General features: G+C 37.0%; 1 protein-coding gene and 1 non-coding gene across 4 annotated transcripts in view; one reads left to right on the top strand and one right to left on the bottom strand.

Annotated features, from left to right (window-relative positions):
• Positions 1 to 953: 953 nt before the first annotated feature.
• The window catches only part of HADHB (hydroxyacyl-CoA dehydrogenase trifunctional multienzyme complex subunit beta), a 28200-nt gene continuing 1511 nt past the window's right edge, over positions 954 to 27642 (bottom strand). For 2 of the 3 annotated variants that reach the window (XM_043469156.1, XM_043469154.1), the window contains exons 2-15: positions 24315 to 24389; positions 24166 to 24210; positions 21780 to 21879; positions 16727 to 16771; positions 14784 to 14883; positions 11660 to 11747; positions 10325 to 10512; positions 9810 to 9990; positions 9019 to 9140; positions 6392 to 6471; positions 6267 to 6314; positions 5468 to 5555; positions 5074 to 5148; positions 4278 to 4505 (exon numbers count right to left, since the gene is read on the bottom strand). In XM_043469156.1, coding sequence (XP_043325091.1) covers positions 4293 to 4505; positions 5074 to 5148; positions 5468 to 5555; positions 6267 to 6314; positions 6392 to 6471; positions 9019 to 9140; positions 9810 to 9990; positions 10325 to 10512; positions 11660 to 11747; positions 14784 to 14883; positions 16727 to 16771; positions 21780 to 21879; positions 24166 to 24210; positions 24315 to 24381 — 1440 coding nt within the window. In that variant the 5' untranslated portion in view covers positions 24382 to 24389 and the 3' untranslated portion in view covers positions 4278 to 4292. Of the gene's footprint in view, positions 1729 to 4277; positions 4506 to 5073; positions 5149 to 5467; positions 5556 to 6266; positions 6315 to 6391; positions 6472 to 9018; positions 9141 to 9809; positions 9991 to 10324; positions 10513 to 11659; positions 11748 to 14783; positions 14884 to 16726; positions 16772 to 21779; positions 21880 to 24165; positions 24211 to 24314; positions 24390 to 27642 lie in introns of those variants that run through there. The other variant, XM_043469155.1, reaches the window with a different exon arrangement.
• Positions 9559 to 9665, top strand: LOC122442718. Its single transcript, XR_006269714.1, has one exon. It is a non-coding gene; the product is annotated as a U6 spliceosomal RNA (small nuclear RNA).

Genomic DNA, 27642 nt, shown 5'->3' on the forward strand with positions numbered 1-27642 from the left:
TTTTGCCAGTTTTTACTATGCTATCTCTCCTCTTACTAATTTACAGGAATTCTGTATACATCCCAGATCCTTTGTAAAATATATCTATATCATACATATTTTATAAGATATCTATCTATAAATATGACAAAGATCTAAAAGATATCTCTATCACATGTATAATATGATATACCTTTGTATAAGTTATATCTGTATCTTCACCACATTTGTGGCTTGTCTTCCTACTCTATCATATAAAGAACAAACGTTCTTATTTCAACTTAAGCCAACTTATACATCTTCTCTTTGATAACACTTTTACTGTCTTGTTTAAAAAAAAGTACCCATCCCAACCTAAGAGTAATAGCGGTATTTTTCCCTAAATTGCAAAGAGTTTTTTACCTTTTATATTTAACTTATCTAGAGTTAATACTTGTGATTTGTAAATACACTGGTTTACAGCATTAAAAACTCACGTTATATAGAATTTACCAATGAAATCATGGGGAAATGATGCTGGGATCCTCAAATAACCTTTTAAAAGGTTAGCACTTGCTCCCTTGCCCAAACTGTTCCTGAACTAGAGAATGATTCTGATTGCCAGTAACTTTCATATATCTAAACATCATTCACATAAATGGTTGCAGCTGAGACTTTGCTTCTTCAAAGCATGAGCACACATTATTCGATGCAGTTTGGTTGTCAAAAAACTGAGAGGAATTTTAGTATGTGGACCGAATTTTTAAAATTTCTTTACGCCTGGCAAACAGAAACATCTCCAAACAGTAATAAAATAAATTTACTTCAGTTGGGCAATGGGGAAAAAATGGTGTTATTCTAAAGCAGGACTTTATGTTCCTAGCGGCCTCATGGTAGACCAAAATGGTTAGAAGTTACAAATGAGCAGTCCAAGGCAAAATCTGTCCCTAAAACAAGAGAACCACCTCTTACCTCTAATAAAACAAGGCAAATGGTTCTCAAACTTTTCTACTTTATTAAGATTATCCAATACGGGCTTCCCTGTTGGCTCGGATGGTAAAGAATCTGCATGCCATGTAGGAGATGCGGGTTAGATCCCTGCATCAGGAAGATCCTCTGGAGAAGGGAATGGCAACCCACTCAAGTATTCTTGCCTGGAGAATTCCATGGACAGACGAGCCTGGCAGGCTACAGTCCATGGGGTCACAGAGTTGGACACGACTGAGCAACTAACACTTTTAACAAGGTATTTATACATCTAAACATTTAGATTTTTCAGTGATGCTTAGATTCTGAACTATTTTCCCATAATTAAGTTAATTTAGGCACACTGGTTTTGTATTTTATAGAAAATGTTTATCGTTAGGTCACAAATACGAATGAGTTATAATTTGCAAATGCTACAAAGGTGATCCCAAATCTCACCTAGTCTCTTTCCAAAACTGCAGCCACTCATTCAGTCCTTAATAAAAATAGAGACCAAACACAATTGCTTGAACTTATCACTGTGAGAGATTCTGGTAACTAAGGGATCCCTGAAAGAGTAGTACGCTGTGATTCTTGGAAAGCTCAGAACACTGGAAAGGCTTAATTGCAAAGTATTGAACAAAAGGCCACAAATTCTGCTTTCCTAAGAGGAGCTGGGAACTAGAGATGTCATTGAATAGTGCATTGAAATGGCATTGCCTAGGCCGAGTGCTGCACAGAAACTCCAGGTCACCTCTTCTGGATCTATTATTTTGGATAAGCTTCCACTATCATAGCATGGCCCTGTAAAAGAAAAAAGAAGTCCAATTAGAGCAATGAAAGGCAATGAATGCAGCCAGTATGGAGGCAGCAGAGAACCATGAGAAAAGTACAGGCTTTGGAACTCAATCCTGACTCTGCCATTCAAACACTGTGGGATCTTGGGAAAGTTATTAGCCACTCTGAACCTTAACTTCCTCTATAAAATGGGGCTCCTGGTGCCCACATCAAAGTATTTTTGTCAGCATTAAATTAAGCAATAGCATACAATGTGTGTGTGTACATATACCACACACACACACATACATGCATACACATGTGTATCAAAGTCTGCCTGGTAGAATCTGATTTCTAGTAGATGCTCCATAAGTGGTTGCTATTAAAATAAGCTACAGTGGCTTTTTTTCAGCTGTATAAAAATAAACATGATACAGTGAATTTGACAACAGTTTTCTTTCTTGTGAGAAAGATGAGAAAAATGGGGTTTTTTTAACTTAAAAATGTAAAAAAGGTTACATTATTCACTCAAATCCAGAAAGCTATCAAATAACAGGGTTAGGACTTGAAACCAGATGATTCCAAAGCCTGGTCTCTTCTTTACTACTCTATGCATGTGGAGATGATGAGCTGCAGTCCCACAAAAGTCAAAGGTAGAAAACCCCTTCCCAAGCACTAGGCACAGTACAGTTACCTCCCTAGTTTAAACCTAGTATAGAAATGTATGATGTCACGTGTCTAAATCCTATCTGATAATCATAATCATTCTTTCTTCTGGACTGTTATCAATCCAGTTAATAGTTTAACTAATCTCCCTACTGCTAGATTCAATTCAATCCCCACAATATTTATTAAGCAACTATTATGTATAAGGCACCTAGTTAAATACTGTGTGGGTACAAGGTTTTGCTACATGGTATCTATCCTCAATCTAGTATACACTGTAGTTCAAAACAAACTGTTTTGATACAAGCACAAGCAAACAAAAGAACAGGGGTGGGAAGGTCTGACCGACTTGGAGTTGTCCTAGAAGGATACATAATAAGTTAGAATAGTCCTTCTCCTGTTTTATTTAAGCAGTGTTATTTTCATGTTCCAAATCTTTTATACTATTCTACATCAGTGATTCCCAACTGCGGTGACTTTGCTCCCCACCCACCCCAGAGGACATTTAGCAATGTCTGGAGATATTTTTGGTTGTCCCAACTGTGTGTATATGGTGAGACAGGTAGAGCGGGTAATGAGGAGGGTTGTTTACTACTGTTATCTAGTGGACAGAAACCATGCTAAACACCTTACAACACACAGCATAATCCTGCCAGCCAAACAAAGAATTACCTAGCCCAAAGTGTTACTAGTGCCAAAGCTAAGAACTCCTGCTCTAGATCCAATGATGGATTCCTCCTCTGATCTAATCATGTCTATACAGCACTCATGTGGCTCTTGATGAAACAATGCCGAGTTGAATCTAGTGTCTAGAATGCATCATCGCCTTCCTCACTACCCTTAAACTTCTAGAGGAAAGTAATAACACTGGATAGTATTCTTTGTTCATTTACAAAAGCATCTAGTATTAGGTTACTAATCCTCTATGTGCTACATTAAAAAATTAGGGAACACTCAAAACCAAAGGACACTGACCGGTGTGGACTATGCACTATGTACAACGTTGTGCACCAGTTATCTCCCCCAGTGAATCATAGAAAGATAAGGAGGAGGGCTCCAGTCCTGACCAACCATGGTTTTCCGTAAACGAAGTTACCCAGATTAGAAAATACTTCCGATCATGAAGTCTAAAATATTCTAACCTAAAAATAACTGACCCCTTGCTTTTTCAAAGTCTCTGAAGAAAAGCCATAAATAAAGGCTTTAAAATGCAAGATGTTTATACTTTTACATATCTTATTCATCTTGGTCAGCAACAGAGTGATTCTGTTATCTGGTGAAAAATCAAATCTGTTTCCAGCAGGGTTAAAAAAAAAAAAAAAACAGATTACAGCCAGCCAGCCTTTGGATTGTAGTCCCACAGTGAAACACTACAGGTAGGAAGTTTTGTCGGTAGCACAAGTAAAAGAGATAGAAAAAAATCTGTAGAAAACATAATTTTCCCCAGCTAAATAGCAATAAGTTATCCAGAGGTAAATTAATTCTCCATTGCACAGTTCAGTTCTCATGAAAGACAATTTTCCTCTTGGAGAGATTTTATAGGTAAGGTCTCAAGGTGACTAAATAAATGAACAAAATTTTATTATTAAAGAAGAAAATATATCAAAGTATGAATAATGATAGTGTCTGATGAGGGGATTATAAGACTATATATATAGTCTTATTTTCTACATACTTTTTGTATTTTCCATAATTTCCATAATGAGCACATGTAACTTTTACAAATAAAATCTGTAAACATTATTTTAGGGGGAAAAAAAAGTTTGGACTTAAATAGCTTCTTTCATTCCAAGAACTCTTAGGATTGAAGTTGTACTCCCCGGCCCGCAAAAATGGACTTTTTTTCCAGTTGTGTGTCATCAGAAAAATCACTCTAAGACTGTTTCGAATTAAGCTAAATCAAACATTCTTGGATGAGTTTGTTTCTAAGAAAATAACTTTCTGGAAGCTCCTATTAAGCTTCTGTGACCTACCTGCCCTCCAGCTGCACAGGCGGCAACCAGACCATATTGGCCTCCTTCCTTCCGTAACCTGTTGGCAGCTGCCATGACCAGCCGACAGCCAGTGGCTCCAAACGGGTGCCCCAGGGACAGTGATCCACCCCAGTTGTTAAACTTCTCCAAAGGAGGTGATCCAACCTGACTCCCACAAAAATAAACACAAATAAAAAGGTGAGTTTACTTAAAAATCAGGCCAGGCTCTGAGTAACAGGAAGTAATTGCAATAGAGGGAAGTAACTATCTTAAAGACCCACCATATGCTATTTTACTATGAAAGAAATTCCAAATCAATTCTGAAAGCCAAGGGCCCTGTTTATTTTTCATCTGACATCAGAGTAGATGAATAAAAGACAATTTGAATTTTTGCTTTTACTTTTTCCAAAGAATTTCCAGGAGCTATTTTTCAACTAAGAAATAAACATATGAAATAACACACAAAAATTTTCCTAAGCAGCAGCAGCCTTCCTCTTCATATTTTTATTAGCAGGTATTAAAATGCCAAATATTATAGTGCTTTGGAAATTCAAAGGTTTTTTGGGGGGGGAGGGGGACCACACTGTGTGGCATGCAGGATCTTAATTCCCCCACCAGGGATAGAACCCACACCCCATGCAGTGGAAGCATGGAGCCTTAACCACTGGACTGCCAGGAAAATCCCTCAAGCATATCTTTTTTTCCTCAAGCATATTTTTAACCAGAAACTTACCTTGGCTTTTCTACCCATGTAGTTTTGTGCAAACCAATCAGAATCCATGGCCTTCAAATTAGCCAAAATCTGACCCTAGAAAGGAAAATAACTCAATAAGGACCATCTTGTAGTAAAATCCGTCAAGGCTTTCCTTTTTGCATGAGTTTGTCTAATTTTAGAGCTAAGCAAATCTTTAAATCAGTTTTCAGTGAATATTTTCTAAAGAAACAACCTGATACTTCTGAAGGGACTCCAAGAGATAGCTTCAAAAGATATGTTTTTCAACACTGTGGGTGTAGCCCTGGATTTCCTCCTAGTAGTGTTAAGTCAGTACTTCAAACATAAAGCTCTACTTGTTTCACGCATATTAAATGATTATAGTCCTTTGATATGTGTCTTTAAAATGACTTACTGAGAAAGCTTCATGAAATTCAAAAGCATCAATATCATTCATTGTTAATCCTGCCTTTTCCAGAACTTTTGGAGTAGCATATGTTGGTCTGAAAAAAAAAAAAATTCAGTGATACGATATTAAAACTTTCATTTTTAACTAAAGAACTCTTTCATATTCCCCAAACTGAATTTTACATAGTTATTAGAAGGTCCTCTACTCATTCACTGATTCTACTGTACAAACAAAGTGTTGGTGATACAACAGTAAACTGAACAGACATGGCCTCTGCCCTCTGCAGTTGATATTCTAGACTCAGAGAAAGAGATAACAAGCAAGTAGACAATGAAAGAGAAGGGCAAGTTAATGTGAAGAGCCAGAAGAACACAGAGCTCAAACAGCAGAGCATAAGGGGCATGGCTAGTTAAATGACATGATGGAGGTTAGTGAGGGTACAGCCTTGTGAGGAAGGGAGAGGAGTCTATCTAAACATTAGGAGGCTTTTATAAAAAGCTATTCTGATTGTGTTGCAGAGTAAGTAGCAGTATAAAAAAATGCTTATGACATCTTAATGTAATAAAGAATAAAAAGTTGTATATATATGATAACTGTAATAGAAAAGTATAGGAAAAAGTAGAAAAGTGATAAAACTATAAAATGATAACACAACATAAAGGATTATTATTTTAAAAACCCAACTCACAAAACTATGAGTTCAAAAATTATGAACTCAGTGCTTTATATACTTTTAAAATCTATGTAATAAACATGGGTAACCAATATTTTCTAGAATAATCCAAGAATATACATTGCTACCTACCCAAGTAAAAGCTGATCTTTTGGATCCTGGGACACGTACATGAAATCCCTAAGTAAAAAACAGAAGGGTGAGCTCTCTACTAAAGTAAAGAAACCACAGGAAACTTACTTGAATACTTACTTTACCTCAGATATGCCTTCGGCTTATAACCCATGGCCAGAGCTTTTTCCTCTGCCATAATCAGCACTGCAGATGCACCATCGGTCTGAAATGTTAATCGGAACAAAAATGTTAAATAACTGCAGCCTATCTGGTGCTACTTCTTCAGCCATCTTCTATCCTCTGTTCCTAAATTTACCAACGCATCACACTTACAGAGCGACTCTCTGTAACAAAATCTTTTCATTTTATCCATCATTAAGTCACAGTTTAGATACATACACACTGACCAATTTCTGGCAGATAAGGGTAGAAAAGTCTATTAATAAAGTATCATAATTATCAAAATGAATGATGAGAATTGGTAACTCAATATGTATTCATAATGAACTAGAAGATTTTTGCGTTTGGCACAGAATATGAGGAATTTTGTGAGTTAATCCTCCCCCAAATCTCTTCTTTACTGATTTATTTTTATATTTTCTGGACTGCTTCTCAGCTGTTTCCTGCCTGTGGCTTGTAAATGATTTTCTTCAATTTAAAGGCTCTATAACAAGCAAACCAAGCAGAAGAAGAAATAGGTAGACAGCTGAGAATATAAGGACCATGGTCTTCCCTCTCTGGAAACACCACATATGCTTTTTTCCCACTGACAACTGAGAAGTGGGGGACAAATTAGTACTACTCACAAAAGCCCTTTACTACCGTTTCAAAAGAAAAAGCTCAAAAGAAAAAAAAAAAACACACACACACAAAAATTCCAAAGGAAAAGAAACTACTCTCTAGAATTGACAAAATTAAAACCATCTCTACCATAATTTCAGACCATATTTTTGTAACTCAGTAACTCTGAAGAGGCTATGCAGCCACTACCAATAAGGTGGCCAGAAAGTCTGGAAACACAGGTGACTATACATAATAACACCACATTACTATATTCAATGTGCAATTGTGAAAACCTGCAATGAATATGGTACATTAACTGCATCTCTGAAAACCCATGTATCTATGATATATTACCTCTAATGACTTGTGTTTCTGATTTTTGATGAATAAACCTGAACCTTTTGCACACCTCACAAGTATTCAAGGGGGTTCAGATCTGCCAAGAGTATAATTGATGCCATATGAACCTATCATCCAATTTGGTTTTAGAAATAACCTCCTAACCAGTCCTTCACTGCTCAGGCTTCACCAGGTGGTACACCATCCTGTTAAAATTACCTCAGGCATCCTTTCCTAAGCTCAAGAGCAGGCATTAAATTGTCATTTATCAAGGTCAAATATGTCAAACATTTGCCTATGTTTCTTTCTAGACTGTATGTCTGGGTAGGAGAATAATACTGTAAAAAGAAACACTGACCAGATGAACTATATCCTGAAGACTGCACCCAAGGTAGTAGGAGGAGGGAAATCACATCTCACAAGCAGAAGCAGAGTCAAGAGGGACATTTAATAAAGGAGGAAAGAAAAAAAACCCAAGCAAGGACATAAGCTATCTGCATATACGTAAAAGAACAACCAAAAATGAGAGTAGATTTACTCCATGATGCTTATAGGAAAGTAACTTGGGGGTCAGCATAAAACATAATTTTCTAACAATCAGAGCTAGAAAAAGTATCTTGTCATTCTCTTTGCCTACTTTCAAAGTCTTATGTTGCTCAGGTGCTAAGTTGTGTCTGACTGTGACCCCGTGGACTGCAGCACGCCAGGTTTCCCTGTCCTCCAAGTCGTAGACGACTCCCTAAATTCATATCCTGTGCTCCAACCAGGCTTTTCTCCAAAGAGGCCCTTTGCTCTCCTAACTCCCAAAGTTGTATTTGCCATTCCCTTTGCCTAGAAGGCCTTTTATACACTTTTTGAACTGGCTTGTACTCGTCCTTCAAGATTACCTGATCAAGGATTACCTCCTCTAAGAAGACTCTCTGACTTACCCAACTATGTATCTTCTCCAAGAGCCAATGCTTGCAGTCATCACAGAACTTTCTCACTACGTTACAGTTAACTTTTTATCTCCAGTGCCCAGCACAGGCAGGCAAAATTTTCTGACTGCTGAAGTGACTGAAGAGAACAGCTTTTTTTTTTTTGAGAATGGTTTTTTTTGTATTAGAATGGTGACCGGATCAGGTGACTTCTACAACTTTAAAAACTGATTCTATTTTAATAGTCTTTGTAGTAAGTAAGTATATTTTATTTATTTTTGTCTGTGTTGGGCCTTTGTTGCTGCGTGAGGGCTTTCTCTAGTTGTGGAAAGTGGGGGCTACTCCCTAGTTGCGGTGGGCAGGCTTCTCGCTGTGGCAGCTCTCTTTGCCGTGGAGCACAGGCCCTTGGCGTGTGGGCTGTGGCCCACAGGAGCTGTGGCCGGTGGGCTCCGTAGTTGTGGCTGGTGAGCTCTAGAGCTCTGGCTCAATAGTTGTGGTACACAGGTTTAGTTGCTCCACAGCCTGTGGAATCTTCCCAGATCACAGATTGAACCTGTGTCCCCTGCATTGGCAGGTGGATTCTTATCCACATCACCACCAGGAAAATCTAAGTAAGCAGGTTTTTAAGTCTCTATTCGTAATACACACAAGTACATCTATTTTAGGCTTTCCTTTTCAGAATACACAAATATAAAAGATCACTAGTAAATACATATAGCACACATAGTTACCAGGAAAGAAGAATTTGCAGCTGTCACTGTGCCATAGGGCTTGATGAATGCAGGTTTTAGTTTGGCCATCTGATCCAGAGAGGAAGGACGAATGCCGTTATCTTGTGTAACTGTATCTCTTCCTATAAAAATATGAAGTTTTTAACTCTAAGATCAATAAGCATTATATATCTTCTCCAGAGAAATATGCTTTAAAATTACAAGAACAAATAAAATGTAAACCATAACTATTCACTAAAAAGAAAGCTCTTTATAGTTAACAAGACATTACCAAATATGAAAGCAAACTCTTAAGGCATTTGGGAAATAATCTAAATGATTTAACATTAAAAAGGATATCTTATTTACTTAAGATATTCATTTACATTTGGCTCTTCTTTACAGAAGACTTATAAATACAGAACTTTAAAAACAGGCATGCACATAAGAACTAAAATATATCTGCCAGACCTAAAGGAGACTTATAGAACATCTCTTTAAAATGCTTACATATGTTACAACAAAAATTGAAACCTGAGTCAATGTTTAAGAATAAAAGCTGTGCTCGCTTCGGCAGCACATATACTAAAATTGGAACGATACAGAGAAGATTAGCATGGCCCCTGCGCAAGGATGACACGCAAATTCGTGAAGCGTTCCATATTAAAAAAAAAAAAAAGAATAAAAGCTGAGTATTTTGGAAATATTCATTGGAAAGTCACTTACGGTTTTTGGAGTTTTAGAAGAAATTCAGAACTCCCTAACAATATCAAGAAGCATTCCCCTTTACAAAGCTGAGCAAACTGTTTTACCTGGTACTTTGAAGGGCACAATATCGGAAAGAAGTCCTTCATCCTGTGCTCTTTTGGCCAGGCTGTGAGAACGCAGTGCGTATTCATCCTGCTCCTCCCGAGAAATAGCAAAGGCAGCAGCCAGTCGGTCTGCAGAGTGGCCCATAGTCTCACTGGTGGAGAACTCACTCACTGCAGGAAGCTGGGAAAGGAGATATTCGGGACCAGGTACACTGTGAACAGGTGCTATACCACACCTAGGGTTATCTGGGAAAGTTAAAGTCTACGATCAATCAAGACCGGGACAAGGGAAGTTCTTTGTGAGCAAGGTATCTCTAAAAAGGGTTTACAAATTCAAATCTTCTAACTGCTATTTTTTTCTTCATCTTGACCTAATAATTAACCTTTCCTTGTAACTAACAGAATCTGCAGCTATTAGAATGTAACTGAACCCATGCCATCTTATCTAACACTAAATCTCTGCAGTGGGATGCTTTGGCAACACACGTCTTTATGTTAGCATTCACGAGTCTTACCTCTGGAGATAGGAAATTCAACCTGAATTTAGAGATTACAGAGAGTCGCTGAGCCAGAGTCTTGGCCTTATTGAGATCCAGCATCATTTTCCTCATTTTCCTTGAGTGGCGAATAGGGACGTCAGACATTAACTCTACACCACCTGCCACGACCACGTCACACTGGCCGGAAGCAATCAGGCCGACAGCTACAGGGCACAGGCACAGGTCATATGCACATGAGCATCTTTTGCATAAATTAACAGACCACTGGCAATTTAAGCTTCTTTTTTTTTTCTTAAATTTAGGCTTGATTTTAAAATTGTACAATAGTTATTAACATTGTACAACATGTGTAATTCAGGTATTTATCTTTTCAGAGGGATTAGGATAATTTTTTGGAATGACTCAAAATACATTCAACACACTAGAGAAAAACAAGTTTCATTCAGGCTACAGGGATATCAACTTTCGGAAGTATCCACTGGACCAATTCTCACACAAATCATATTCTAAAGCAGAACATGTGGCATATTTCATATGCTCCCAGCTTCAGTTGCAGTAACAACTTTTTTTCCTATAAAGAGAATTTCAGTTTCTACTACAAGCTAGAGAAAGTCTGGCTTTTAGATGTAAGGCAGCCCCCTGCCCTCTTTACGGCCACTGGCAAGTACTATGTTGCTCTAACTGGAAGCAGTCACATGCTGTGCAGAGTGGAGAATGCCCCCATTTCTGCCTCCAGCTTCATTCCCTGCCAGCTTTATGGTATGCTGACCACTTGGCCTTGATATCACCAAGAGAGCACATGATCACTGTATCTTTCAGGTTTCCTGTCTCTTCACAGTAAGGGCTGGTGTTACAAAATCTTCCACAGATTTGCTCAGTTTGTTGTGAGAATTTGTAAATAATTATAAAAAGGCCAAGATGTGGGGGAAAAGTAGAGCAAAGAGCTGTCCCATCCAAGTGAGTGATTTATCCCTATGATGATGATGGAGGGAGGGGGGCCACCATCTTCGTGGGGGAGTATCATGCTAGAATCACCTAATCTTAAAACCTAGCAGGTGATAAACTCCTCCGGCCTCAAATCCAGAAGCATGCCCTCCAGTTAATAACCCCTGTGATAGCCAGCCACACTACTGATGGAGAAATTAACGAATGGTTGTGGTCCTCAGGTATGGAGGGCAAGAAAAAGGTGGAGAACTACTGTCAAAAATCAAAAAATGTAAATGCTACTTTATTTTCTGAAACACACAAATTCAGAGATCATTTATTTCTGTTAAGAATAATTTTTAATGATCATAGAAAAGACAAAGGAGAACCAACATGTACCTTCTGCTGTCAAAAAAAAAAACATACCTGTGGTCATGGCTTGGTTGGAAGAGATGCAAGCCATGGTGACAGTGTGAGCAGGAGTCTTGTCAGAGAAGCCGGCTCCGAGGGCAGCCTTCAGAAAATACAGTGAATGCAATGATCACTTATAAAGGAAGTGCAATATGTGAGTGGTGCTGCGAGCAGTACTTCACTGTATGGTAAATCAGGAAAGGAGCTAATATCTCACAGAGGAATATTTAAAATACAACTAAGCCCATCACGGAAATGGTTTACGAATTTTTTATCTAGCCGTTAATCAACAAGCACTGCCAAATTCCTTGCAGCAATTTTGTAGTGTGGTATACAAGCCTACAGTCCTCTGGCAGTTCACCTCCTCTCTTAGCAATGCTTTTCCCAGCGCTTCTAAGAACATTAATACATAATTTGATTTTAACTCATTTAAAATTTTCAAATAGACCTAAAGTAAACCTGCTACATATGGTTGGTGGAATGATGAAATATATCATGGGGTGAGATTCTCATGACCTGTGTTCCTGCAGTTATAAGGCTTAGAAGTAAAGCAAAGTCATCAGACATGAAAATAATTTCTAAAGAGTTGACCATTCATGAACAGATTCCCACATAGGTCCCTGGCTTGCTCTACGTTCGTCTCTACTTTCAGTGATTGCCTGATATTTCAGATAGCGCACTGTCAATCCAAAGCAGAGCCGAGTTGGAAAACATGCCAAATATCCAAAAGTTCAAGTGAATGAAAAAAATTCTGGAAAACTGCCTGGGCCACAAGTGAGTCTCTGAAAAATAAGGACTGGACCAGTTAACAACTAGAAACAAGGAAACTGGTCAGGAAGATGACATAAGAGGTGTTTCAAAAGAGAATTAATTTGAAGGACCTTGAGAAAAACTGAGGCCCTCCATTAATCTTGCAAAAATGGAAATAAGGATGTCTATTATTTTATTATACTATTTATTGAGTTAATTACACTGCCAAAAAAGCAATGAATGCCTGATTCTATTTTTGTTCATGTATAAGAACTGATGCATAGGTACAAAAATAAAATATTCAATACTTATTTTTATAATATTAAAGTTTCACTTTAAAAACAAAGCTCTCAAAAAAAAATAATAAATAAATAAATACAAACAAAGCTCTCAACACCTCATGTCCCCGACCACCACCACTTACTATGAAACTCTGGTTCCTATTAAGGGAATTAATTTTTTCTGAAACTATTTAACAATCCTCAGAATACAAGATTTCCTATCATTTGGTAAGATTAACATGCTTCCAAAGCCTAGATTAAAGGGCTGTTTCTTAACTGATTTTCAGCTTTATACTTCACTTTGCTAAAAACTACCTACTGGCAACTGCACGTCAGGCTCTTGATGTAAACCAATCCAAAAGGAAGAGAAAGGCAAGTCTCCACCGGGAAGGGGAAAAGAGCTCCCCAGTGAGGCAAGGGTAAAGGGCACTCAGGTTGTAATGGCCTGATCCTCGGGCAATCCTTTCTAGCAAGTGTCACACCCTTGACCCCAAGTGACTCAGGACTGAAGGAACTTTAAATAGAAGTGGTTGCTGGTGAACCTTGTCTCCGTGCTTCTATTTAAAGTTTGAATAGCTCTCAAGGCAAGCTTAGGCTCTCGATGGTACAGTGAAGGGAAAGGAGGAAGATGTCTCTTAGGTAAGTTGGAGAGCAGGGAAATAAGCTGAGGCATTCATTAAAGTCAGGTTCATGAGAACTCAGCATCAGAAACCTTTCAGGATTTTATTATTACACTGTTACCACAGACAAGAGGTTCTGAAAGTTTTCTTGCTGGAAGTTATAGCAGCCTTCAGGTTGCAAAATGACTTTAAAAAGACATTCTAATATTCCCTGAATTCAGCCTTTAGTATTATTAGTACAGGCCAGGAGAGGGATCTACCGCATGTCAATCAATAGCTGAGATTTGCACATGGATATAAAATTTCCAGGTAAAAAATTTAGAAAAAAACAAGGCTTTAATGTTGAGATATAATAGATATATAGAGAAAATTGAAACAGATTCAACATTTACTTTTAAGTGCTCTTGTCAGAGTCACTTTGGTTTTTTTTCCAGAATGTAAGAGCTGAAAATGTATTATGAATAATTTGATATGTTCATGAAATTGTCATGCTTGATACATTTAGAAGTGTGAAGATCAAGGAAACTCCAAAAAATTAGGAGGTGGGGAAAAAAACCTCTTCCTGTTCTTAATCCTTTCCTGCCTCCCTTACAATATCCAACAGTTGACTATTGTGGACTTGAGTAACACCAGGCCTTCAGCAGTTTGAACATTTACTTTTGAACAGTTACTGATGAGTAAAAAGGTAAGACAAAACACATACTTCCATCCTACTCCTTTTCCTTTCTCTTGGCTGACAGTTGTGAAAGTTAAGGCCCTTCTAACTATACTGAACGCAATAGTATGTATGGCAAGCACAAACTAGAAATACAGAAAATGCTCAGCACACTGAAATGTGCTTTGGAGCCAACTTCATCCAAATAGCCACTTGTGAATGGAAACAAAGCTCAGAAAACGTTTTTGGAGTCTTCATTACGAAATGACTGTGGGACATGCCACAGAAGTGCCAAGGCCTCTCATTATCTCAGTTGCTCAATAAACAGTACATGGAGCTTTGCCAACTGGGGTAAAGGTTAAATTCCTATGAAATAGTTAAAAAAAAAAAAAAATGCCCTATGTGCCCACTAGTCAAAGGGAACATATGAATAAGCACAACTCCCTCCAACAAAAACCATGGATATGAAATAAGTTCTCTGTAAAATGGAAATTTTAAGTTGACTGGAGGTCACTATATCTCACATTACAAAAAATCACATCAGCCATGCTTTGCCAAAATCTCTGTTTTCCTAAGAGAAATACAAACATATCCAAAACCAGCTCAAATAATTGATTTGATTTATAATACAGCATAAACATATACTAGTATAGTGTACATCATTTGATTTATGTAATTTTTTTAAATATAAAATAATTCAAATAGTAAAATCACATTTTAAATTAAATATAACTTTAGTGAATTTTAATAGCTTTTAAAGAGTAAATTCTATTAACTAAAATTCAAACTGATTCTGCTATCAATCTCTTCAAACAACATAACGTTTGACTCACCTCTCTAGCCACGTTGCTTGTTTTCACTTCCTGTATAACTGTGCCAAAGATGATATAATCAACAACATCCTTTGGGACACTGGTCCGATGCAACAAACCCCTGCAGGCAGAAGTTAAAAGCAAAAAAACATTTCATACATTCAAGACAGTGCCACAGATCATCACATAAAACATTACAGTTAACTCTGGTTAAAAGATTAACTTTGAATTTAAAAAAGTAGAGACTGTATCTTTTCCTTAATTTGACAAGCATGTGGCACACTATCAAAGACTGATTTAAAAAGTCAACTTTTGATGCTCAATTGGCAATAAAAAGTTAAATAGGAAGAATCATCAATAATTTGGAATATAATCTATAAAAATTTTGAATCACTCTGTTGTACCCTTGAAACTAATACTGTAAATCAACAATACTCCAATAAAAAATGAAAGAAAAAAAATCTGGAATAGGATAAACAGATACATAAACCAAAGTTTTCAGTCAAAAAGAAAAGAGAAACAAATAGAAAATTAAAGAGATGAAGTAAAATCCCAAATATGTTAAATTTAAATTTGAAATATCTATATAAACACATCATTTTTTTGAAAAGGAAAGCTGCTCTTTACATAAAAATATCAATCAATAAATATAGGAGGAATAAAAGAATAAGTAAAGTCAAAATTTTATAATCTCTAATGTAATAACTAATCCAGGCAAAAATTATCAATAAATGCTAAAGCCACTTGGTCAAAGGTTGCTGGGGAATATGGTGTTAAGATATCACCTTACAGATGACTTACTAATTGCAAAAGCAAAAAAATGCACATTTATCACCAAAAGATCTGGTGGTTTGACCACTCTGACTGAAGAGTTCGATTTAACATTACACATCACGTGCCTCTTGACATGATGCAATAGCCATATGCTTTACCTGTGAAGCATTCTTACCAAAAAATGTTCAACCTGAATCTAATCAAGCTTAGAGATTAACTTCCAGTTTACAGGAAATTCACCGAGGAAAGTTAAATATTACTAGAAAAATACATCCAGAATGTAGGACATTCTACAAAACAGCTGGCCTGGACCTTTCAAAGAGTCACTATCATGGGGAGTGGGTTGGGGGGATGTCCTAAATTAAAAGAGACTAAAGAGATATATTCATTTGCCTAATAATATGAATTTTGACCAGATTCTGGTCTGGGGGAAAAAAAAATACTAAATATGGCAAAAAAAAAAATTGGGGCAGGAGACCTGGGTTCAATCCCTGGGTCGAGAAGATCCCCTGGAGGAGGACATGGCAACCCACTCCAGTATTCTTGCCTGGAGAACCCCCACGGACAGAGGGTCCTGATGGGCTACAGTCCATGGGGTCTCACACAGCACAAATGGCAAAATGATAACAATTACTAAAGCTAAATGAGGAATCTTCATGTCTCATTCTAGGCTTCTTTCTAGATACATACATACCTCCACCCCTACCCCACCATGAATATGAAATTCTGAGGATGCTGTACTATGCCATTAGGACACAGTTGGTCTTCTGTATACACAGGTTCTGCATCTGTATTTGCATAATCTGTTCAGCTATCCTCATACAGTAATGAAGTTTCTGAGGTAACCAGCAAATACACGTATTGGTTTTTAGCCTGATCAATCTAGTCCTACACTGTTTATAACCTGCAGCTAGCTACAGTACATTAAGGAATACTATCATGCCAAGAGATCATCAAGCCTGCAAAATAAAGATCACTGACATTCACCACCTGCTTGAATTTGTGTAACACACATGGCTAAAATGAAGACTAGATGACTCTTATATAATCTACTAAGTGCTTTTTCTCACCGCATAAAGTTAACATTTCTTAGCTATGGGAATTCTATTAGACATGCTATTTCAAGTGTAAAAACTGGAGAAAAGGGTTTTTATTGAAATAAGATCTAAAATGTAACTGCATTTACTTACGAAAGTGCTGCTCTAGCCAAATCATGTGGCATCAGGTCTTTATATCTGGAGGAAGAAAATAAATAATTTAACCAAAAGCCTAGAGCTTTAATAAAAAATGTTTTTCATTCTACTTGAAATGTCTAAAGAAATAAGCTAACCATAAGCTGCTATTAATATAAAAGCACTTAACATCATTTCAAACAAAGAAACAGTATGACTTTGCTATTTGTCGTCCTTAAAACTCTGACAAGTCTTGACTCCTTTTAAGCTAAGAACTGAACAAAAATCCTGCCCACTGTCTTGCTGTTCAGCATGACATATGGCAAATATTCTGCAAAACTAAACCCCATTGTTTTAAGTTCCCTTTTATTTTTATTTTTTTTTCCAACATTAGTTCAAACCTACATGAAATGTATATTTATGTTCCCTTTTATTTTTAAAAAATTCATTAGTTATTTTGTGAGGTCTAAAGGGACATGAGGGATATATTAGGACTTTTAAAGAAAACTTTGTTTTGAAGTTATCTAAGGTTTTACAAATTGGAAAGAAAGAACAGAGTTCCTCCATACCCTTCACCCTGCTTCCTCTAATGCTAATCTTATGTAAACATGATGCACTTGTCAAAACTAAGAAATTAACACCAGCACACTACTACTCGCTAAGCTTGATCTGACCTCGTCAGTTTTTCCACTACTTCCCTATTACTGGTCTGTTCCGGGTTCCAGTCCATGCATTTACTTGTCATGCTCCCTTAATCTCCTCCACTTTGTGACAGCTTCTCAGTCTTTCCTTATCCTCCTTGACCCTGACACTTGGAAGACTGGGGTTATGGACACCAGGGAAGAGTATCACAGAGGTAAAATACCCTCTGCTTCTTATCAGAGTGAACGTGAAAGCAGCATAACTTCTTACTAGTGATATTAACTTGATCATTTAGTTGAAGCAGTGTCTGCCAGTTTTCTTCATTATTTTTCCCTTTCTGAACTCAATTTATTAGAAGTGAATCGCTTCTGGCCCTTGCTCAAGGGAAGAATTAAGCTCCACTTCCTAGTGGAAAAAGTAACAAAGAATTTGTGGACACATGTTAAAATCCTCACAGTAGTTAATAAATATTTTGGGGGAGAGAATTGAGGCTATGCCAATATTTTGTTCCTTCTTAACCTTTCTCACCCACTAATTTTAGCATTCATTCCTAGATCCTGGTTGCAGCAGCTATTCCTGTGATGATTTATCTATTTCCCTCATTCCTTCTGTATTTATTAATTGAAACTCTTCAAGAAAGACTTGTCTTTTCTCTTTTATTTCTTTATTCAATCATTTATTTATATCAGATTGGATTCATAGATATCTAATGTTTTGAGTTATAGTATAATATTATACTACCATAATTTATTTTATTAAGAAAATTTTCCTAATTTTTGTCGTTGGAAGTTATTTTAGGTTGGTCCTGTGTTTTTTGACATGACCCTTTTTTTAAAGCATTTCTTTACTTTCTGGAACTATGAAATATTCCAGACGCATCTAGATTAAATAAGAATATTTATTCTTTAAATTCCTGAAAATTAAAACCTGAAAATTCAGAAATTTTTTTTTACTGTGAGTCACTAGAAGAACCATCAGTGATTTTAAAAATCTTATAGGGAAAACCAGTTCCCTAAAATTTACAGCAGAGTAACTTGGACAAAAGTGTATCAATTTTAAAATGCTTAAACCACAATTATCTATCATTTTACAATTTTTCTTCTCATGCTCCTGTAACTCCCTCTCAGCCAGAATGCTGAAAGATTCCCACATGTCACTGCTGGAGTATATTCCTAACAGTGCTTCCAAAATACTTCCAAAATATCTATAGGTCTTTCAAGTGACACAAGTTGAAAGCAAAGCAAATTAAGTTGAAAGCTGAAAGCAAATTAAACAGAAAAAAATCTGTTTCCATCTAGAAAATTATTTTTTAGAAGACTCATTTGTTACCTCAATCATAAGATTAATAATATGATTTAACTATTTGTCTTCTTTATAAATTCTTCTCTCTGTATTATTTTTAGTCATTTTTGTTTTGTACATGGATAGTACCTTAAAATTTTTATTCCTTCTTCTCTATTAACTATATTTGCCTATCATTACTCAACATTCTTCTCTGTGCTACTAAATTACTCATGAACTTTATCTTCTTCCTCAATTAGGATTCTAAATTAAACTAAAACATAATAATAAAAAATAACAAGTGGAATAAAACCTATACCAATGTGCTGAATATCTCAAATCAAATTTCACCTTTGATAGTTTGATAACAACTATCAAAGGAAATGTGTAAATGATATCTTTGAGCATGTTCATATTTTTTCAACGACTAGTGAAAACAGTTGGACTCAAACTTCTACACAGTATACAAACAACGTTTACCAAAAAATGGCGTTTCTAGTCAAGAATTTTCTTCTCTTGACGGAAGTTTCTTTTCCTATCCTGCTGCTGCTAAATACAACAAGGATCCCCTCACATTATTTTTCTGCTGCTAAAGCTTCAGATTCTTACTCTTACTACTGTTGTGTCCATACAAGAAAGGTATCATATTGAGATAAGAGGGTGAAGAATCTTCACCATTTACTTACCTAAGAAGATACTCTCTAGGTCCTAAACCACTGTTTAAAAACGAACGTTTCTTGTTTCTGTATGTACATGCATGCATGCGTGCACATACATATACATACACACACATGCATACACATGTCCATATCTTCCATAAATGGTGGCATTATACACAATGCTCTGAACTTTGCTTTTTACACCTAACATATCTCCAAGATACTTCCATATTAGTATAGAAAGGTCTCATTATTTTTAGCAGATACTCAACTTTTCTTAGCTTGTTTTTAAGTTAGTGACTGCTAGTTCAAAACGTGAACATCAAAACAATCTTAACAGAATACAACTAATGTTTCATTTCATTTTCACTTAGTTCCCAAAGTCCATCATCAACTTTTAGACAGACTGGGCCTCAGCTGGGAACAGAAAAGGAGAAAGGAAATCTAGGGGGAACAGTAGTTAGGTTCTGGGGGACTTGAGGGTTGGTCTAGGACCATTGTTATTCCATATATTTGGGACTGTGCTGTACAATGATTTGGACCAGTCCATCAACTCCAATTCTGATAACTTCCAGAAAGCCAAAGCAGCAGATTAAAGTCCCTTCAAGGTGCCCACAGGCCCATGGTCTCAGTATTTAAACTTCTGAAGAGGCATAGAAATAATGTACTTCTCTCCAGATGAGGAAAGGGCATCTGTTGGAAGCAAGCTACTTAGTCCCACACTAGGTTTTCAAAATACAGCTTGTTCAGTCTAACACTACACTAGACTAGCTCATGAGAAAAGATGAAAAACAGATTCTGCCACGCTATTTCACTACTGACCTATTCTGTATTAATTTCATGAAAGTATTATTTATATATTAGTTGACTAGCAATATTATGGGAGAAGAGAATGGCACCCCACTCCAGTACTCTTGCCTGGAGAATCCCAGGGACGGGGGAGCCTGCTGGGCTGCCATCTATGGGGTCACACAGAGTCGGACACGACTGAAGTGACTTAGCAGCAGCAATATTATTAAGGGCTTCCTTGGTGGTTCAGATGGTAAAGTATCTGCTTACAATCCAGGAGACCTGAGTTCAATGCCTGGGTTGGGAAAATCCCAGGAGAAGGGAATGGCAACCTACTCCAGTATTCTTGCCTGGAGAATTCCATGGACAGAGGAACCTGGTGGGCTACAGTCCACATGGTCACAAAGAGTTGGACACAACTAAGTGACTAACACTTTCAGCAATAGTATTACCTACTGGGTTACATTCACAAAGGTTCCTTTTGAAAACACCTTAAAAGAAGGAATAAATAAACTATAAGGGGTGATGGATATGTTAATTACCTTGATTGTGGTAATCATTTCACAATGTATATACACATTAAATATAGGTCAAGAAGCAACAGTTAGAACCAGACGAGGAACAACAGATTGGTTCAAAATTGCGAAAGGAGTACGTAAAGACTGTATATTGTCACTCTCCTTATTTAACTTATATGCAGAGTACATCATGTGAAATGCTGGGCTGGATGAATCACAGACTGGCATCAAGACTGCCTTGAGAAATATTAACAACCTCAGATATGCAGAGGACACCACCGTAATGGCAGAAAGCAAAGAGGAACTAAACAGCCTCTTGATGAAGGTGCAAGAGTGATAAAGCTGGCTTAAACTTCAGCATTCAAAAAGTTAAGATCGTGGCATCCAGTCCCATCACTTCATGCAAATAGAAGGGGAAAAAATGGAAACAGTGACAGACTTTACTTTCTTGAGCTCCAAAACCACTTGGATGGTGACTGCAGCCATGAAATTAAAAGAAGTTTGCTCTTTGGAAAAAAAGCTATGACAAACCTCGACAGTGTAAGAGAAAGCAGAGACATCACTTTGCCCACAAAGGTTCATATAGTCAAAGGTATGGTTTTTCAAGTAGTCATGTACAGGTGTGAGAGTTGAATCATAAAGAAGGCTGAGCACCAAAGAATTGATGTTTTCAAACTGTGGTGCTGGAGAAGACTCTTGACAGTTCCTTGGACAGCAAGGAGATCAAACCAGTCAATCCTAAATGAAATCAACCTTGACTATTCATTGGAATAACTGAGTTGAAGCTGAAATTCCAATACTTTGGCCACCTGATGCAAAGAGCCAACTCATTGGAAAAGACCCTGATGCTGAGAAAGACCGAGGGCAGGAGAAGGGGGCAACAGGGAATAACATGGTTGGATGGTATCACTGACTCAAAGGACGTGAGCATGAGCAAACTCCAAGAGATAGTAAAGGACAGGGAATCCCAGTGTGTTGCAGTCCACAGTGTTGCAAAGAGTTGGACACAACTTAGTGACTGAACAACAATATACACTGAATCATCACATTGTATACCTTAAAAAAAAAATCACATTGTACAACCTAAATATATGCAGTTTTTGTTAATCATACCTTAATACAGCTGGAGAGAACAAAGGAAAAAAAAAGTAATAACAAGTAACAGAATCATTTCATACTTACGAAGTGCCTGACAGCAAAAATGGAATGCGAACACCATCCACCACCACAATATTCCTTATGTTGGGTTTGGCTAGGGTTTTTTTCGATTTAGTCTGGGAAGCTTTAAGATAAAGTTCAGAGAAAAATTAATTAAAATACAAGAAGTCAGGTAAGTTTTTATATTTTTAAAGACAGACATTCTAAGAAGAATTTTATCACTCAATGCCAAATTGCATTAGTCATTTACCAAACCACTCCAACTTAAAAAAAAAAAAAAAAAAAAAGGATTAAGAAATTAACGAGCATTTACAAGTTTCCAAATAAAATTTAAGGCAAATAAAGAGATTATACCCAGTGATAGTATCGCTTATGTTGTTAACAAATTATTTTTATCAAGTGCTTGACAATCCATTTCACTGAAAGCAACTGATTAAGTCTGCCCTTAATACTAGAAGTCAGAATAACAGATACTGTTTTATTCTTCACATAGCTTAATACTCTTGCTTTTCTATGTAGAAATAAAGGCATCTGGTTGGTGACTACTGCCATTTGACAAAAACCTAGCATGCTTCCTGATTCTGTATGACTCAATTTGTGTAGCTGGTTTGCAACATCAAAAGAGCAACCTTTTTCTAATGTTTTAATTAAAAAAATAAAACATGAGTGGTGGTTAAAAAAGAAAAAAATAAATAATACTAAAATATGGAAAGTAAAAGCCAAGTTCCCTCTTCATGCCCTCTGCTACCCTATTGCAAACTAAAGCCTGTTCAGCATGAGTACACTCCCTTTTCCTCCCATCAAATCAGCTGATCACATTCCTTTGTCTTACCATGTGCCCTTTTGCACCACTATCAACATCAATGTTAAAACAAACCACTTGTAGAACAGGGTTAAACACCAGTAACATGACAAGGCTTAAGTCTCACAAAGGTTTACAATATAGTTGGGGAGAGAGAAACACAAAAACTGTTTAAGAGCAATATAAAGAAGAATATTCTAAATGCCAGAAAAAAATGGTATTTAACGTGGTATTCAACGTGACTTTCTCCCAGTTGGCAAGAAACAGACCTATCTGTGTGACTGCAATAGGAATTTCTGAGTGAACATTAGAATTAGGTGAAAGGTGAAATGAGATGGAAAGGAATTATTATTATTCTTTGTGAGGTTAACACTTACCTATATTCTAGTTAGAGTTTAGAAGCCAAAGAAAACATATTTTTTATATGACAACATGAAACTTTTCTAGGTGGGATTAAGTAACAGACCCCTGGGAATATACTATATGTAAAACTATAAAAATATCTTATATTTCCACTGAATTTACAGATTTCAAAGTGTTTGAGATACCTTAATAACTACTTGAGGTTAACATGGCTAAAATTATTATTCTTTGTTAGATAAAAAAAACTAGAAAGCAGGGAAATGACATGATCAGTTCAAGGTCAAACTGCCCAGAAAGAAGAACTTAACCAAAGCAGAGGTCTTCTGAATCTTGGTAAAGAATTTTTTCTATTACATTATTATCCAAGTAGAAATACCACAATAGACCAAAATCAGAAGTCATAGATCAATATAGGACCCAGGCAAGTGAATATACAAAACTACAGCAGGTTCTGCAAACGTATGTATTCAACAGTGAAGAAGTTTAGTCCGTTGGGTTTACCAAGGGTCTAAAAGACCATATAGTATCAACAAATTTCCTTCTTTTTTCATTTCATATTGACTAAACAACCTTCTTTTATTAACTAGTCCCACAGTCACACCTATTTCAGATATGCATCCTCTTGCATATGGACTAAGAACATACTCAGTAACAGAAGCCTGTCACTGAAAGTGTAAAAAGTTAATTTTTGGCTCCACAACAGATGGAGACTAATCATCTTTAGGACTGGGGCTTCCCTGGTGGCTTAGCGGGAAAGAATCCACCTGCCAATGCAGGAGACATGGGTTAAATCCCTGGGTCAGGAAGAGCCCCTGGAGGAGGAAATGGCAACCCACTCCAGTATTCTTGCCTGGGACAATCCCATGAACAGAGGAGCCTGGTAGGCTACAACCTGTGAGGTCACAAAGAGTTGGACATGACTCAGCACACACGCATCTTTAGGACTGACAGCCAGTAGCTGAGTAAACTAACTAGGAAGTTCACAGAACCTCAGTGACTCCAAAGGCTCCACATCCCAGAAAGAAGCCTCCAGCCAACATCCTCAAGCCCACCTTACACCATGTACTATCATTACTGATTGGTCCTGTATTGTTTTAATTTGAAGGCAACAGTGATGTTCTTATTGATCATAAAAAGGGGAGAGTTAGCAAATTAGTTTTGGTTTTTATTCAAAATTCACAAATCTAGATCCTATAATCTAACTTTTAAATCAGAAATATTTTTATTTTTTACAAATTACTGTACCTGCGGCAGCCTGTAGGTGGGAGGAACTGCTCAGAGGTCTCACACCTGGGAGACAAAATCAAGTGTTTACAAAAAGCAATACAATTCCGTGTTTGCACAAGATGCTTACACATTCAAATCTAATCTTAAAAAGAACAAATGAAACTTACAAAATCTGAGGGCCCATTTTGATGTACTGGGAAGATTTTTTAAAGTGTAAGTCAAGAGGGAAGTCATTTTGAAATCTGAAAAAGAAAACAAAAAGACTTTTTGGGTTATTTGAACAACCTGTAGTTTATACTGTAGGCTATGATCTCTGATATCTCACCCATGGTTACTATAAAATACTAAAAATGTACTCTATTACCAACTACCTTTCCCCTAATATTATAGCTATGTTGACATAGCTTTCATAGTATGCAAACCACTAATCTAAGCATTAACCTAATTTTCACAAGGACCTGTGAAGCAAGCATGATTACTGTACTGTTTGTAAGAGATGAGAGACTGAAGCATACAGGAATTGAGTAACTAGTAAGAGGCAGAGCTATGATTTGAAGCCAGACAGTCTAGCTCCAGCAGTATTCTTGCCTGGAGAATCCCATGACAGAGGAGCCTGGCAGGCTACAGTCCACAGGATCACAGAGTTGGACTTGACTGAAGCAACTGAGCACGCACGCATGCTAGCTCCAGAGTTTGTGTTTTTCTCTAGGGTCAAAGGGGTAGAGGCTGTTGGACAGGATCAGGAAGCCACCAATGTGACTTTCCTGATTTTGATGGTTGTATTGTGATGACGTAGAATGCCTTGTGGAATATTTGTATTTGAAGGAAATACACACTCAAGTATTCAAAGATAGTACAGTATCACTTCTTACCTGATATAAGAAAAAAAGTTCATACACTACACTTGGTACTTTTTTATAAGCTTGATATTATTTCAAAATAATAAAAATACAAAACTCCTACATATTAAAACATATTTAAAATATATTAAAACATTTTCCTAAATTCCCCATAATGAGTTCCTATGAAACAGTAAGAAAAAAATGGGCAAACGATATGAACAAAGTATTCATGGAAATGGAAACACAAATGGCTCTTAGATACATGTTCAATCTCACTCATAAAAGAAATACAAATTACAGCCGCACAGAGGTATACTATTTGACTTAGAGGTCTGACATTCACTGTGTGGTAGAGGCTGCACAAACAGGCTCTCTCATATACTGCTGCTGAGAGTATAAACTGTTGCACCTCCACAGGTACATTCCTATGGAGGGCAATTTGGCAATTAACTATCAAAAAATTACAGCACCTAACTTTTAACCAGTAATTCCACTTCTCTGAATTTTTATTTACATGGTTGGTCTGTGTAAACAAAGAATACACCAGAAGTGATGAGACGTCACTTTTTAGATTCAGCTGTAAAAGATCCTGCAGTTCCCATCTTGGTCTGTCTCTCAGATCACTCGCTCCAGGAGAAGGCAGCTGGCACATCAGGAACAGCCCCACGAAGAGGCTCTCATGATGAGGTAAGAGGATGATGCCTCCTGTCAACAGTCATGTGAGTGAGCTTGGAAGTGGATCCTCTAGCTCAGACAAGTTTTCAGATGACTACAGGCCTGGACAACATTCTGACTGCAACCTCATGAGAAACTCTAAGCCAGAACAACCCAGCCAAGTCACCCCAGATTCCTGGCCCTCAGAAACTGTATGAAATAATAAATTTTTATTGTTTTAAGCTACTAAATTTTGGAGTAATTTGTTACACAACAATTGTTGTTTGTTGTTCAGTCACTTAAGTCGTGTCCGACTCTTTGAAATCCCATGGACTGCAGCATGCCATTCTTCCCCATCCTTCACTACGTCCCAGAGTTTGTTCAAATTCATGTCTGTTGAGTCGAGGATGTTATCTAATCTCATCTCATCCTCTGCCACCCCATTCTTCTTTTGCCTTCAATCTTTCCCAGCATCAGGCTCTTTTCCAATGAATGGGCTCTTCCCATTAGATGGCCAAAGTATTAGCGCTTCAGCATCCAATGAAAATTCCTTCCAATGAATATTCAGGGTTGATTTCCTTTAGGATTGACAGGCTTGATCTCCCCGCAGTCCAGGGAACTCTCAGGAGACTTCTCTAGCACCGCAATTCTAAAGCATTAATTCTTTGGCACTCAGCCTTCTTTGTGGTCCAACTCTATACAGCAATAGCTAATATAGAAGCCTTGTTTAATTTCTCTTAGGTCTTCATAGACTAAAAAGAGATGTCCTGTGGCTTCCAAAAAGAAAAAAAAATCACATTTATCAAATATATGGATTGAAAAGAGGAGTCCAACCTCTAGGCTCACCAGCTTATATATATTCAACGACTCTGGCCAGGAAGACATAAACTGGCCCATTAGATGAGGACCACTTTATCCAGAAGCAACATTTGATGCCACTTGAGTCTGGAATACAAGTCTCCATAAGTAAAGCTTATTTTGAAATAAAGTTCATGAAAACAGTTAAAAAAATGTTGATTGAAAAAAAAAGAGAGACCTTGCTCTAACAGATATCAAATCTTTCTATAAAGCACCAGAAATTAAACAGTGCTGATCCTAAAGGAAATCAGTCCTGAATATTCATTGGAAGGACTGATCCTGAAACTGAAACTTCAATACTTTGGCCACATGATGCGAAGAACTGACTCACTGGAAAAGACCCTGATGCTGGGAAAGATTGAAGGCAGGAGGAGAAAGGACGACAGAGGATGAGATTGTTGGATGGCATCACCAATTCGATGGACATGAGTTTGAGTAAGCTCCGGAAGTTGGTAATGGACAGAGAAGCATGCTGCAGTCCATGAGGTCACAAAGAGTCAGACACGACTTATCGACTGAACTGAACTGAATCAACAGAACAGGATGTAGTAAGTTCAGAAGCATACTCATGTGTATGAAAACTTAGTATATAATAAAGAAAACATTTCAAATAAGTGGGAGAAAGATGACTTACTGATTTGCTGGGGAAATGTCTAACCACTGGGAAAAAAATAGATCCATTTCTCACACTATAAGTACAAATCACAGATGGATTAATGTAAATATATACTTTTTAACCTGCTACAAGAAAATATCAGAGAATATTTTTACAATCTTAGATGGGGAAAGGTTCCCAACATATGGGATAAAACCCAGAGGCCACAATGGAAAATAACTAAAAAATGTGATTAAATAAGCATTTATAATATCTACACAGTAAAAGATACTAAAATAAAGTTAAAAGGCTAACAACAGATTCAGAGAAAACATTTGTAACATGGAAAACAAAGGGTTAAAACCCATACTCCATAAAGAGTTATACTTGTGCTTGCTATTAGTATCAGTAGGTGATGGTATAAAAGTCTTTAGTTCCCCTTATGAAAGCCACAGTGAGAAAAATAACATTTTTGTCCTTGATGGAGCTTACGATTTTGCTCAGAGTACAAGAAACAAGTCAGTCAGTCAAACGGTGACCTAAATC

The sequence above is a fragment of the Cervus canadensis genome, chromosome 5, assembly GCF_019320065.1.
Source record: "Cervus canadensis isolate Bull #8, Minnesota chromosome 5, ASM1932006v1, whole genome shotgun sequence".
Lineage (NCBI taxonomy): Eukaryota > Metazoa > Chordata > Mammalia > Artiodactyla > Cervidae > Cervus > Cervus canadensis.